Raw genomic sequence first — 15,592 nt, 5'->3', positions numbered from 1 at the left:
GCATACACGCAGCAAGTTCATTCGCAACACGGACAGCTCGATAATTATTGATCATTAATATGTGACGATCAAGAAGAACGGCTAGGTGCAGCGTGTATCCGAAAGAGGTGGCAGAAAAAAAAAGCTCTTAGGAAATCTGATGCACGAGCGTTACATCATCATGATCCTCGGGAATAGGCGTGACACCGTCGATAAAAAATCGCGAGATAATCGATCCGGCATTTAAGTGTGCATACACGCCGGAGTATAGCGTGTGGCCGAAGCTATGCAAAGCGTGTGCATGTACAACAGGCCGCGAAAAATCTTTCCGCGATCTTCCGCGCGATATTCGCACGTCACTCAGAAAATATCGTCGACACGGAGAACGAGATATCTCGCGGGAGATGGCTCGCGAAGCTGGCCGGAATAAAGGTCGCTTGCACAACCAGAAGCGCAAAGTCCGAACAGTGACTGTTGCTCGAGAGCGATAACACCCGTGATTTACGCGGCGCTCCTAGGGATCGTTTCGTATCGATCAGCTCGAAGATCATGGCTTGACACTTCGTTGAATCGATCGCAGAAACTACCCGGCACTTTAAAACCGCGACTATAAGCATGTAAAAGACCGATACAACCGGTCCCGATAACGTAATTCTTTTTCGCGCGTTCCGGAGGCGCATTATCGGCCTTATCTTTTAATTCAAAGTCTTCGAAATGAACAAAATGATTCATCGGGACCTGACGATATTTTTTATTTTTATTTTTGCTTGATAAACGGTGTGTTTCCGTTCATTTCTACGGATGATATTTGCGGATATGTAAATAGAGGATTTTATAACTGAATAACGCGACAGGCTGTCGGTCTCGTGTCGTGCAAATCAGCTATGGTCGCGTTCACGATGATCTTCGGATGAGTAATTTCCTGCATCGCGGATCAAAGTCCGACGGAGAGCATCGACGAATTGCGGAAAATCGTAGCCCCGAGCTCTTATCGTTCGATTTATCGAGCCTCGGATCGACTTTATCGCGGAAACGTTCAAACACTTTGGCCAAGGCTGCGATACAAACGAAAATACAAGCCTATTTTTTTGGCAGAAGGATCTCTCCGGGTGTGTTGACGATCTAGATACGCGGATTTATGCATTCACGATGAGAATGAGTAGGCGAAACATGAAATAGCAGGATGATAAAGAGGATTCCCAGTCTAGAAAAATTGTCCATGTTTAACCAACGACGATTTCGTTAAAACGAATAGTATAATAACAAGCCTGGTCTCGTTTCAAAGCTTCGAGCTTCTACTTTTACCAGCCATCATTAATTTTTGCCTAAGACAATTTCGCACGACGTGACAGGTGGAAAACCGAGGACATGATTTTTCTCGAAAATACTGCCAGTCTGGAAACATTGAAAAAATTTTTTTGACGATGAATTTTCCGGAGATTTGAAGATCCAAATCTCCCATTTACAACGACACCAAAAAACTTGACGTACGATTTTTTCCCGCAGTTTTATGGCGGTTTAAACGAAAGGTGTACTACGTGTAACCTTATGAGCACGAGGGTTTTACACCACCGAACGTGGTCCTCATTTTTGTCCCCTGTAACAGTGAAAAAAAATTGTACGTCAATTTTTAAGGTCCCGTTGCATTGGCGAAGAAAATTTTTTAACGTTTCTACAGAGCTTTCAATTTGTACTATTTTTGAGGAAAAAATGGTCCTCAGTTTCCGATCTGTTGCCTCATGTAAAAATATCCTAACGGAAAATGAGTAACAGTGTGCGAAAGTAGAGTTTTCAAGCTTTAAAATGAGTGCAAGTTCATTCCTGTACGATTGTTTTTTACGAAATTACAATAGGTTGAATATCGTCAATTTCTAGAGAATCAGAAATTTTAAAATACTTTTTGGATTTATCCAGAAGTTGAGAATTAACTGTCATCAACTTATTAGAATGATTGAAGGAGGAAACAAATTTTTCGTTTGCATTGATGCAGCCTGTCGATATCGATTCACTGTCAATGCCGCGCCCTGGCAGAGTTCTAAGGCCTCGGGATAGCAGAGGAAGTCATTGAAGCTTATTAAAAGTTTTATCACGAATATGGCTCTCGGTGCATAGAGCCGAGGCCATCGCGATCCATAGATCAGCCGTATCGCATGCTCAACCGCTTCTGTGCGAGTCGATGGATCGAACCTTTGCGGGTTGCATGTATTACTTCGAGAAACCTGTTCTGTCAGTCATCGCGATTTTGCGCAAGACATCCTCTCGTTAGGTATTCGAACAATCATTTCGCATGATTTTCGTTTTGCCTTTACACGTACTCGTAAAATATACTGGATCCGAGCCTCGTGGCATTTTTGAGCACTTTTCGGAGTATGGTTGTTGGAAATAAATTTTACTTTCGACTGAAATTATTTTTACTAGCTGTGTTTGTACTGTGGGCACATTAAAATTCATTTTCTTCTCTTTTACAATTGCAATTCAATGCTATGGGCATAATTCGAACGAGGTCGATAGTTTATTGTAAACAATCCACAATTTTTAGAATTTTGAAAAATCCTTCGAGCTTATAACGTAACTAAATGTGGAAAAAAATAGGAAATAGTACTCCTAAAACATGACCGATTTTTAGTAAAATGACCTGCCGTGCATTTTGCAAACTGGATTAATTTAAAAACGATTTTTAACGAAGCTTCAGGGCTAGATTATTTATAGATTATTTATAGAACAATAAGGTCTCGTTTCCCTTCGTTAGCGTCGCGAAGTCTGCGGCTGTAATGAGTAGCAGTATTTCCTGTTGATTATCGATTTCATAACATCAATTCAGAATAAAAACGCGACGCTAACGAGATAAACTCGCTACGTTTTCTCAATTGTCGACTCTGCGACCATAGTCGCCAGATCAAGACTTGTTCCCCCACTCTGATTTCCCCTTCCACCGCTGCCGAGTCACGTGACGCGTTCCGCCTGTGTTGTGTCTGTGTCGCAACGTCACGTGACTAACCGGTACTGGCAGAGTGGGGGTAACTATTTCCCCTCGATTCGTGCTCCCTCCCCTCATCTGGCGACCGTGTCTGTGACATCAGGGTACAATTAGGAATAAAAACGAGACGCTAACGAGGCTAACTTGTGCTTGATTAATTAGGCTTACCCTTCAGCGGAATTGTTCGACTCTCCAACGTGATGGTTCTGTTTTCCGTGCTCCACCATGTCTCGAACCGTTTTATCTCTCGGGACGGAGTTATCTCGTTATCGGTGAAGCGATTCGATCTTCTGAAAGTGAGGAAAATAGAGACAACATTTTTCGAATTTTATTTTTCTGAATCGTCGCGGTAACTTTCGACGCACGGAAGAATAAGCTGATTTCTGCGCGTTCGTGTAACGTGAAACAGCACGGGGGAACGTAAGCATTCGCAGTACCGTGAAAAATGAGACGGATGTTAGGGGACACGCATCGGAAAACGAGCACTTTTCTTGCGACTCGAGCGTTGCCCACGTGGAAGCGTGGCTTCACATAATAACCTCGGTGATTGTGCGTTTGAATTACGTCCTCGACCACGCTCCGCCATTCTCATGCAGTGTAGGGTTACCAGGCGTCCGGGATTAGCTCGCAAATGGTCGAAAAAACCGCGATAATAATTCATAATTCCACTGCAAATTGTATGCAGTTACAACAATTTTTATCACACCAAAATTCTGCAATTTCTTTTCGAAAGAAAAGGAATTTAGAGCTCGTGGAAATTGCTTAGAATTGATGGAGGATATTTTCTGATAAAATGAGCTTTGACAATATTTTCTCGACAATTTTTATGAACAGCAATTTTTATCTCCCCAAGATTCTGCAATTTATTTTCGAGAGAAAAGGAATTTGAAACTAGTTGAAATTAGTGGAGTATATTTTCTGATGAAATAGGTTTTATCTTTGACATTAATGTCTCGTTAATTTTTTTGCCAAATGTTTATCCCATACGGTCTACGTTTTGTATAAAAAGCTCATAAATCGCGAAGCAAAAAGTGATGTTCGAACCAGCGGAATAACAGTGTGGTCTCTTTAAAAGGAGTTTTTGCGAGTTCGTTAACAAGCCTAATTAAATCCGGGGGAAAAAACGATCTTAAAGAGCAACAACGCGAGACAACAGCCCCCGCGTAATCTCTTGACGTATTTTGTTTTCCCGAGTTGCTCTTCCTCATTGTTTTTTAGTCGGCGACGAACCTGTCGGCCTTGACAAGGTAATATTTCAAAAATTTAATTCCTGAAATATACATAATCCTGCAAAAAAGATGATGGAACTACGTTTGCTGGTATTTAATCCTCGTCCGGGGACGTTTTCAAATTACTATAGTTAATTTAAATACCAAAAAATCTCGAAAACATCCTCCACCTTTGGGAACGATCGTTATTGATGTCTCTAGTCGTGTTTGTTTTCTGTTTCTGTCTCGATTAATAATGTTTTACGAATAAATGTTTTTAATTAATGTTTTTCGATCTTCTCGATCGCGGATGCAATTAACTGGAAACCTATTGTAAACTTCTTAATGACCGTGCTACTTCGGGATAGAGAGCAATCATGTTTTTCTGATAAAAACATGTGGTTTTAATGATTATGGCAATCTTCTTCTAGATAACAACAGGGAAACGAGTTAATAGAGTATGTTGCTTGAGATAATTTTTTATTATGAATTTAAACCGTCGCCAGCGAGTAAGTTTTGTTTAAAAGCCCTCGACCGACAATCTTTAATTTTTTAATTTAAAAAATTTTTTACGAGCAAGGACCTTCCCCCTTTTTTAGTGGAGTAAATTAGATAATTTCTTGGTTAATAAATTTGGCTCTCAATTATTAATTTTTAAGTACTTTAAATCCATCACGAACGAGAACCTTCTATATATATTGTTGTTGTACTGAATATATTGTTTCTCTTTATGAAAAACAAAATTACGGGCTGATATGTAAAAGTTAAATGAAGGAGAAACGTTACATTGATAAAAATTTATTTGCTATTATTTGAGAATAATAATCTTTGAATAGCATAGGGGTGGAATTCGTCCCCAAAGGGTTAACAGTATCTAAAAATGAAGGATTGACGACTAATAATAAGCGAAACCTGAACTATTAAAATCGTTCAACAATCCAAGCGTCTAACTCGTTAATAACAGGATAAATCATTCAAATCCCCATCATCCCCAGACAGCTCAAGAGAGATCAGTAAAAAGGAAAGTAGCGAATCGTCTCGAAGAAGCCCCGGAGTAGCGGTTGAACGTGGCGGGAAAGTATAATGATCAATAAGGTGGTTCTATTCTTATCGATGGAGCGCGGCTCCGCCGACGCACTCCGATTGTTCTCCTAGAGTGCACACGATGCACCGTTGCAGTCCTACAACCCAACAAATAAAACAAATCCGGAAGCAAGCAAAACCGGAGCAGAGTCTCGTTGCTGGACAGCGGATCTTCATGCGTTTATGAACAAATTTTAAAATACTGTTATATTATTTTCAACCTATTAAACATACAAACATACAAGAAAATAAATTCCCATTTCACTCCAGTTTGTTGCAACTCAGGCCGAAAATTTGTATCTCGCATAAAGATGTGCTCGTTACACGGTCCCCGTGAATTACCAACTAATGGGGTCTAAAAACCGGAGGTTATCAGAGAGAATAGTGCACGGAGCTCTGTCTAAAGTGTAATGGCACACGTTTAAACCCGTACCACTCGCCTAAATCTCGAATACGTACCGCCCGAGCTATAAGCGTGCGAACGATGCTCGACGAGAATGATGTTTGGATGGTGGCGACGATGATCTCGTTTTCGAGAAAGGAAAACTCGGCATACCACCGTGGGAATGCCTGCCAACACGCGGCACGACGTTATTTCACTGAGCCGATCGATGCTCGACGACTGTTGCACGCCTAATCGCGGTCGCCGTCCCATCCACGATCCTCGACAGAGAGAGAGAGAGTGATTCTACATGTAACGTATACCCGAACGAGGAATACAATCAGCGGATTGGCCGCCGATAACGCGATCCAAGATCGAGAGCTTAATTACCCTTTCTTCGTTTTGATACCCCCACCTCGCCCCATTCGCCGACAAAGTCTCGTTCGCAATCAGCGCCATTTTCTCGACATCCGAATCTCATGCACGCTGCCCTTATAGTCATCGGCGAAAATGGCTGCTTCGTTGAATCGCTCCTTTCGGTTGGAGAGGTTAGGAATTAGCAGGATCTTTATGCGAAACAAAAATGTTCTGCGTCCGTTAATACAGGGGATGAGAGCCAGATACACAAATTTTAACAAATTAAAAATACTACATCTTTATTATGCGGGTATTGGTATTTTAGATTTTCAGATTACGGTTTAATTGAAATTACGTGGGGAAAGGTAGAGGTACAATTTACTTGAATTTGGGACTAAGATATGCTATAGAATGATTTATTGACCTGTAGGAAATGATCTATAGAGACTCCAAAGTGTTTAGCTTTGTCTAAACAAAATTTTAAGTACTGTAAAATATCTGGCTCGTTTCGTTAAAATGATTTGGCTACTATAACATGACCGTGTTTCTCTAAAATGTCTAATTTCTTTTTTTTTTAATATGATCTTAGATACTGTAAAATATTTAGTTCCTTCAAAATAATGTAGGTACTGTAAAATATTCGGTTTGTTACTGTAAAATAATCTAGGAACTATAAAATGCTCGACTCCTTCTGTAAAATGGTAAATAAAAAACTAACCAACGAATGCAAAGTCCCAATTAATTTGAAAACAATTCCTTTGGCTGAACTCAAACGCAGAAAAATATTCGGACAAGGATGAAAGCCATGAACGGTCGCTGCAAGGTCGTGCCATGTTGTCCTGCTCTCCGCCATTGTTGTCATTCGTCTGAAATTACAGCTAATTCTAAGGAACGCATTGAGGGGAAATTAGTAAACAATGAAAGAATCAATCGTAGTCATCATGGGTTGTCTTTTATTCTGAACACAAACGTCAGTAAAATATCAAATGATACCATTAATCTTGCAGCTATTCGCAAATTTGCATCGCTTTTTTTTGGAAAGCAACACAAATTTCCCAAGTCACACCACGTGGAGGTTGCTGCAAATCGTGACTCACCCTACTCCAACGGATCCCATCCACCCTCCATTAATTAATAATATGCAGCATTCAATGAATCGTTCTTTCGCTAGAAAAGAAAGATATCATCACGCTATAATGACTTGCCCGGAAGGATGGAGGTGCTAGCCACTCTCCATCCTCTTAAACTAATTAATACTAATTATACTAGGGATACTTAAAAAAATAATAATAAAATAAAAATAATAAAAATTCGGGGACCGGCAGGCATTTGGCCTTTCTAGGCCTGTCTAGATTTTGAACATTGCATGCGTATATGGATTTCAAACCTTGCCGGCCCCGTTAAGGTGCGATTTCAAAACTAGGTTTTTACCCACAAATTCAATACCTTCGTCAATAACTTAACCTATAGTACAATGGTTCAGAAAAATTGGATAGGCTTCGCGAGCGTGCTAACAGAAAGATGGCCGCCGCCTCCCAACAGAGGGGACAACCATGAACGGGTACGAGATCGATAACGGACTCCGCAAGGTGGGAGTTATGCTGACAGATCAAATTGCCCAGGCTGGTCGAAACGTTGTCGCGGGAGTTGGGGTGGGGGTGAAGTTGCAAATAGCAGGGAAATACGTATATTTCTCCGCTATTTGCTGCGAATGTTAAACCAACGCAGCGAAGCAAGGGAAAAGTATCTTCCCATGGGGGGGATGAAGTTATTCCAGCGCTTCCGTGCAATGATTAGTCGCAAAGCTTCCCTAATGGGATACCGTTTTTGCAAGTTCGACCTCCTCCGGGCCCGATCTCCAGAGAGTCGTATTACTAACAATGGCTGTCGAGGAAACGCTTACCAACGGCTTGCACGATCGACAAGCAAAACGGGCCTTGTAATGGCGGCGCACGTTCCCGGCACACCGGTGACGCAGCGGACTCGCATTACCGGCGACGATAGAGGGACCAGAAAATTTAGGTACAGGGGACTAACGTTCGTACAAACTGAGAAAACCGACCTACCAGCATACGCGGAAGACACGGCAGACACGAACAACGCGGAAGCCTGAAAATAAACACTAGCACGCTTCGCACACGAAACAATCCAAACAAAGTCTAGTTTGAACACCACTACTACCGCGATCTGTCTATGCCAAGAAAAAATGGAATAGTCTCGAAAATTCGGAGACAGAGAGAAAATTTGGAAAACGACGTATTCTCAAGACGGTTCAAACTAAACTGAAGCTACGACGCTGCCGAGCGTCACCACGCCCGTTCGCTCGGCGACCATGCTGCCACCGGAAGTCGATGGTTTTTCGCGTTTTCTATTGTATTCTTGAGGATTTTGCAGATTTCTGTGAGGGAAATCAGGAGATTTATCTTTTAAAATTACAAGGGTTATTTAGAGACTGTTTCTAGTCGAGAAGTGATCGTAATTTACGAGGAGGTATTAATTACTGCGACGCGCCTTTCTTCTTCGTCAGAGGACTCGCTTGTTTCATTGGCTGCGCGAGACTGACAGCGCCATCTTTCGGCGACGATTCACCGGAAACGATCAACGACATTATGCTGAGGGAAATTTTACCTCACTTTTCTGTTACTGTACATACAACGAAATTTCAATTTTAATTTCACATGTATTAGCCACAACTTTTAGGTTTATGTAGGATTATATTGCATTTTTAGCTAGGTTGAGGCTGTTTGTGGGACTTGGAAGAGGCTCAGATTGTTTGTACGAATGCAAATGCTGTAAAAGAGTTAATTTATGCAAGAAAAAAGGGTTCAGGAAAGATTGGTATGTATTGTTTTTTGTGAGATGAATTTTACTGAACTCCTTCACAAAGTAATTAATTTTTTATCACGCTCTCTGACGTATTTTTCCTGTTAAATGGCAAATTGTTCGCAATAATTCGAAATGAAAATGTTCATTCATGCCAATCAATTCAATTTAATTTCAGTTTTGTTGGGAGTATTAATAATAATTTCGTTGATTGAAAACTCCACTATAACAACCTGTAATTCTTAAACGATTAATAAATTTTAGTTCTCTGTTTCGACACACTCTTATGAGAAGCAGTGCATAGCATTATGTACATTCTCGTTGCAAAATAACCTGGTTGCACAGTGGCGTTGCAACATCGTCGAAATGAATCCGATTCGAGTATCTTTCGATTACAGAAAGTCCATTCACCTAATCGTTTGATTAATATCGAACACGAAAGAGGTTTCCCTCATCGAGCCGACACAGGGGACTCGTCGTTTTATCGATCACCGATGCGTTCCGCCATTTCAGCGTGCGCAGCTGTGCATAGAAATCGAAGGAGCGTAATAAAACGTTTGCGTAACAATCTGCAGAGACTAAATATTTGTTTATTGGACACTTTTCTGTCTTATTTTATAACGTCCATCGTTGCAAATGTTTGGTACGGGGTACACGCATTACAAAATATTTTATATAAAAACTTTGGAAATCTTCTCGCAATTCCTGAGGTTACATATCGTCCTTGTTATTGTCCTAGTACCTGGGAAACATAAACGATTGCTCGATTAACAACTAATTATCGAATATTCTGTGTAAAATGCAGTTTTTATGATCAGAATTATTGGCACAGCTCGCTTTCAACTGTATCACTTATAATTTAATAGTTTTTACGGAAAATTGGCTCAAGTAAAAAATGCTGTGAAAATATATATCCTCCCACTTCCTGGTAGCAGGAATTTTCTAAAAATTCTTTTCACACAGTACTAAAATAATCCTTCTACATCCTTACCACTAGATTTAGATTCTCTATTATTATTAATTTACGATTGACGTAGAGATGCATTCAACAAATTTATTTCTCTGGATATATATCATGAAAAATGGCTGAAAATTTTTATAAGGTAAAATAGTCACTTCCTTATTATTGAAAAGAATTCGACCCGTCTAGTATTAAAAAATAATTTCATTTCAGTGTCCAGAGAAATTTCCTGCCGACTGTAAATACATAATCTTCGCAGCCTAGTTATAAATACACACAGTTCTGGGAATAGCGGTTCCCACGGGCCACGCGGATGGCCGTAGCCGATGACCGTATATACCTGCAGGGTTTCGTGACGGTTATGGGGTCCCATACAAAGAGGCCCCCTCCCCCCGAGTGATCTAGCGCAGTCGTCTCGCTTCTCTCTCCGATTCTAAGAGGGTGAGGATGTCCCCTTCTCGGACGGGCCCCTTCACGTTACGGATCAGCTGTCTGTTCTGCTCGTTCAGGAACTCTACCTTGACCTGAGTGCATTGTCCTTGAGAACCGGTCCTGCCAAGGACCTTCACCACCCGGGCGCGCACTATGGGTTTTTCCATATCTCACGATTCAGCCGGCCCCTTTTATAACGCTGTTGCACAATTGATTCAACAAATTCCGGCAAGCCGCACCTGATACACTTGCCAACTTAGCTGGAGAACGTGGCGCAAGATTCTGTAACAAACGTCCCGACAACGCTCGCAATAGCGCGCAGAGTTACCTCGAAAATGATCTGCTTCGAACCGGAAGAATTAACACGATAATTATCGATGCAGTTCCGATGTGACTCGGAGAAAATCGCTTGGCAAAATTTGAATACTCTGACTGGGAGGATGGGAAAAAATTTGACGAGCTTTGCTTTGGCAGCAGTGGCTAATGCGAGCTTAAAATAACTTCTTCGACGCTGCATTGGTTGCCTAGATCCCACGTGCTTGTGACGAATCTGCAGCTGAAAGTTTGAATCTCGCGATCATGCGTCTTGTTCTGTATCAGATTGTCGATTGGGACGCAGAGGTCAGCTTGGTTTGATCCTAGAATGACCAAGGACGGTCTTCTTGACGGTCTTTCTAAACTCAATGATTTAATAGCTGTGGAGGCATGAGCAACACTAGACGAATTTGTAAAATATTTTAGTACAAGAGAAATATCGTTTTCCTCAACAATTTCCATCCAGTGAGTTCAAGCAGCCTCTTCATTTGTCTATCGCGTAATCAGCTAAGTCTGAGGATTAATCTGGGCATCTATTTTCTGTAATAACAAGTACTTTTCACAATTTTTTGGTGTATTCAAAAATAACTCTTTAGAAATTAACTATTTAGGTACGTTCTGGGATCCTAAAGTAGCTATGAAAATATCCAAATGTCTAAGTCTACAGCAAATTAGGCTAAAGGACTGGGAAAAGTGTTTGAGTACATTTTGGTTCCACCGCATATAATTTCTTTGGACAGCCAGCATTGTACGTATGGTACAATATTATTCTTAGCCAACGGATCTTTATGCAAAAGAAAAATGTTCCCTCTGAATTGCAACAGACTGGAGTGAAATAGATTTCCTTTCTCAATATATTTAATAGTTTGAGAATGATTTAACATTATTTGAAAATTCCTCTAATGTTTCCACTGTCATTGTTGAAGCTTGGAGCTTCGGTTGTTCGCGCAAGGGTCTCCGTAGAATGAAACGACGGCGTACGCATTATACAGATGTTTATTCATTTGTGCTTTAGTATAAACGTGACATTCCTTGCTCAGAACATGGAACATTATAGTTGAAAATTGCCGCAAGGATTCGCAGTACTCCCGCGTGATGTTTCACCGTTTATTTCCACGTTCTCTCATCCCGAGACACAGACTCCGATGTTCGCACACTAACACATGCGCACAGCCTCTCATACGTATACTCCTTTGTTCATATAAAATTACAATACTTGAAAAAAGTGTGGTACACCGTGACCGATGTGTGCCCGAACACGATGATCATCGATCGTTCTCGCACACATCGATGCGCGGGGATCGTGTATGTGTGTGTGTGTTTTCGTGTAACCGTGTACGTGTACTAAAAGCGGAAATTTTTAATCGGAATCAATTCTCCTTATGTTAACTTCAATTCGCAGCAAATTCGAACGGTCCTGCCATCCGGGGACAGTCCATTTAATTGAACGTTCGCTGGCTCGTCAGCACAGTCTCAGCTCTAGCGAGCTTTGAACACGATACGCGCTTGATTCGTCTCTCTCTCTCTCTGTGTGTGTACGTGTGTGTGTCAATCGAATCCGAGAAGTTTTTGCTGCTGAAATCGAGGATCCACGAGAATCTAACGAACGGTCTGCTTCTGATACACCGCGAGCTATCCGAACCAAGGGAAAATCGGTTGAGAGCTTCAAACGTTTAGGTCTCGGCGGCCCGCGGATCCTTATGCTTAAAATTAATATTTATTATTATTACTATACTCTAAAAATCATCTTCAACGAACGTGTCGACAGCGTATTCTCTTTCGCCGAAAAAGTACCTTTATTAAAAAAAAAAAAAAAGAATAAGCGTACAATTTTCTTCGATCAGCGCCCAGAAATCTGCATAAAGATCCGCAACAATCGATTAGGAACCGGCGAACTATAACACACGGTGGGAATGCACGGTTTTACAAAATCTAGCATTTGGTACAAGAACGGAGAGCCGGAACCTAAACGTGCAAACTGTTCGAGTGAACGCAATATTTTTCAGAACAATTGTTCCGCCATTTCGCAAGGAAAGTCCGGCCTGTTACACTTGCATAGTCGTTCGACTTCTCCCATAATAGTCCTATTACCTACAGTCGCTGTATGTACACTTTACAATATCGCTGGCAGAAATGGGCCAAATACTGTCATCAATGGCACACGTGGCCTGTTGCATTTCAAATCTGACGCCCCGCTGTGGAAACAAAATAATTCGATCCAAAACCATGTCAAATTGAAACTGAAAACAGCATTTTATTGTAGGGACGCTGCAAACAGGTTCTAGAATTGTGTCCTTGACGGCAAAGGTACCATGCCCAACATTTATACTGAAAATACTTCAGTCAAGATTGTAATGGTTTCTCGCATTGCAGTGCTGTTTCAAAAGTGATATAATATTTGATTTAACACCATGTCTCAAGAATTCTGAGGCTGCGGATTTCAGGGGAGAATAAAAATTGTCTGCGTTGATTGTAAGAAGCACGAGTCAAATAAAATTCTCCTTTTCATAGCTCCAACAAAGTGAAAAGTAAGTTCAAATCCGCAGTCTGGTAATTTTAATGTGGCTTGCGCAATCCTCATTGTCAAATCAATTTTATACACTTCATCGTCTGGTGTCATAGCACACTCATATTCAAAGATTACTTTCTTCTGGTAAATTAATTTTGTACACAGTATCAACTGAAGTTATAGCATACAGTATACTATTGAAAGTTTTCATTACATTCTTCTGATGAATTAATTCTGAGTGCAGTATTAGCAGAAGTCATAGGACACAGTATAACATGCAAAGTTACCATTATTTTCTTTTAATAAATTAACTTAGTGCACAGTATTGACTGAACTCATAGGACACAGTATAATATTCCAAGATTCCATTACTTTCTTCTGCTAAATTAATTTAGTGCACAGTATTAACTGAACTCATAAGGCACAGTATAATATTCCAAGATTCCATTACTTTCTTCTGCTAAATTAATTTAGTGCACGGTATTAACTGAACTCATAAGGCACAGTATAATATTCCAAGATTCCATTACTTTCTTCTGCTAAATTAATTTAGTGCATGGTATTAACTGAACTCATAGGACACAGTATAATATTCCAAGATTCCATTACTTTCTTCTGCTAAATTAATTTAGTGCACGGTATTAACTGAACTCATAGGACACAGTATATTCAAAGATTACTTTTGTCTGCTAAATCGTGTCTAAATTGATTCTCCGTTTTCTCAACGAGGACGAGCAACAAACAGACGCGTTACCGATTTTTCTGCGTCGTTGAAACTAAAAGTAGGACATGCGAACATCGTCTGCCACTTGAAACAATATTTGCCCCGCCTCTGCCGGGCATTCGTCTACCGTCAAACGTTAGTCCGCCGACGCTGACATCACAGTCGTTCCAAGTTAACGCGATCGTAGCTTGTTTGTCCGGAATGAAACGAGCAATCGTACGATCTCCCGCGAGTCCGTTCGGCTCGCGTCACCCACGCTACAACGAGAGAATACACAATAGAAATAACGAGAAGACAAAGAAATAGAATAGGTAAATAGACAAAAAAGAAAAAGAACGAAACAAAAAAAAAAATTAGAAAAAATAGTACGAGGTACTCTTAGAAACACCCTCGTTGTCTCCCCGTCCCGTCGACGCGATTTGTCAATTTGCTCGCTTACGTTAAAGACAATTAGTGAAACGTACAAACGATAATAATTATATAGCAAGTCTAAAAATATGGAAACATTTTTTTTTTTTGATCCCTACCCTTCCCTGGCGCCTAGCTACCTACGGATTCGCATAATCTCCTCCCTCGAACGTCAACATCCCCCTTTCTTCACGCTGTCCGACGCTTCGATTGGCTCGGAAAATCGTTCCGAATATTTCGTTTTACATAACATTTTTTTTTTTTCGTTTTAAGGATAAGTAGAAGTAGAAGCGGGCTTAAGGTTCTGCCGGATCGAAACTCGACTCGATTAAGTAGAAGAGGCACGGATTCGAAGGGTTTACCGAGCGAGTCCCTTTAAAACGATCTCGTAGGTACGTGGATAAGTACTGTCACAGATTCGCGTCGCTAATCGACGCCATTAATCGTTCACCGCCTGTAAAAGAAACACCGTTGCGGGCGAAACGAAACTAAAGTACGAGAGAAACACGATTTTGCCGGTTTCGACCCCCTCCCCCCCCCCCCTAGACAAGAAACGATAAGTAGAAGAATCTCTATACAATATATTCAGGAATATAAAAATATTTATACGACTACCTATTTAACAAACGTCACTCCTACCCGAGGCGTACCGAGTTGAACTAAAGGACAACGACACGTCGATCGACTCTGTACCGGGGTGTACGGTGATATATTTCTCATTTTATTTATTTATATTTTTTTGTCGCGAATGCAACGAGATCGAGGAAGCGAAGAAACTGGATGACAAATAGATTAGCTTGGTTTTCAATATGAACGGTTTCACCCGTATATGTGTGTGTCGGTGTGTACGTGTGTGTGTGTGTGTGTGTGTAGGCCGTGAACAGAATTCCTGTAAAAGTCTCCAAAACCAGAGGTGTTAATCTCGTTAAATTCGTTTTAACGCGCGCGCGTGTTGATTTTCCCCACGAGCCTCTATTATAATACACGACGTCTCGTCTTTGTTCACCGTCTTCTGTCTCCCTCTTATTTTTTTTTTTCTTTCTTTTGGGTATCGTTTTTTTCCTCGCCTTTTTTTTTTTGTTATTTTCCTTTTAAATAGTATTATGCTCCCTTCACCGGTCTAATTAAACGTTAACTATACCGTAATAAACGTAACAATGCGTGTGTTTCAGCAGTCCCACTCGTTAGAAGCAAACGTACAGGCAGCTAGTGATTGGTCAGGATGTGAGCTTTTTTGTTGTCGTTTTCTTTGCTTTGTTTTTTTTTTCTCTTCGTAACTCCATGTCTGCTCAGTTTTGTCAATGCACGATTACCATTGTTGCCCCCGTTTGGTTTGCGACGCGTTACTTCGAATCGAAATTCTTTTTTTCTTTTCAGTTGAATGGAATGAACGATATGGGCGAAGTTTCGCGTGACAGTGGTCGGTCACACCCG

General features: G+C 40.9%; 2 protein-coding genes across 3 annotated transcripts in view; both read right to left on the bottom strand.

The window, feature by feature from the left end:
* LOC143360317 (ATP-binding cassette sub-family G member 4) overlaps positions 1 to 5,933 on the bottom strand; it is a 28,250-nt gene extending 22,317 nt beyond the window's left edge. The window contains exons 1-2 of one of the 2 annotated variants that reach the window (XM_076799032.1): positions 5,707 to 5,933; positions 3,125 to 3,246 (exon numbers count right to left, since the gene is read on the bottom strand). The gene's annotated coding sequence lies outside the window, so the exon portion shown is untranslated. The remainder of the gene's footprint in view (positions 1 to 3,124; positions 3,247 to 5,706) is intronic. The other variant, XM_076799033.1, reaches the window with a different exon arrangement.
* Positions 5,934 to 9,379: 3,446 nt separating this feature from the next.
* On the bottom strand, positions 9,380 to 10,679 carry LOC143360271 (small ribosomal subunit protein eS28). Its single transcript, XM_076798971.1, has 2 exons — positions 10,111 to 10,679; positions 9,380 to 9,551 (listed from the first exon to the last, which is right to left on the bottom strand). Exon 1 carries the CDS (start codon positions 10,367 to 10,369, stop codon positions 10,172 to 10,174), a length of 198 nt encoding a protein of 65 aa, XP_076655086.1. The 5' UTR covers positions 10,370 to 10,679; the 3' UTR covers positions 9,380 to 9,551; positions 10,111 to 10,171.
* Positions 10,680 to 15,592: the final 4,913 nt, after the last annotated feature.

The sequence above is a fragment of the Halictus rubicundus genome, chromosome 13 (assembly GCF_050948215.1).
Source record: "Halictus rubicundus isolate RS-2024b chromosome 13, iyHalRubi1_principal, whole genome shotgun sequence".
In the NCBI taxonomy this organism is placed as follows: Eukaryota; Metazoa; Arthropoda; class Insecta; order Hymenoptera; family Halictidae; genus Halictus; species Halictus rubicundus.
This window is presented reverse-complemented; position numbering and strand designations above follow the sequence as displayed.

Excerpts from the sequence above, each read along its gene's own strand:
- LOC143360271 (XM_076798971.1), bottom strand. The coding sequence starts at position 10,369 with ATGGAAAAACCCATAGTGCGCGCCCGGGTGGTGAAGGTCCTTGGCAGG.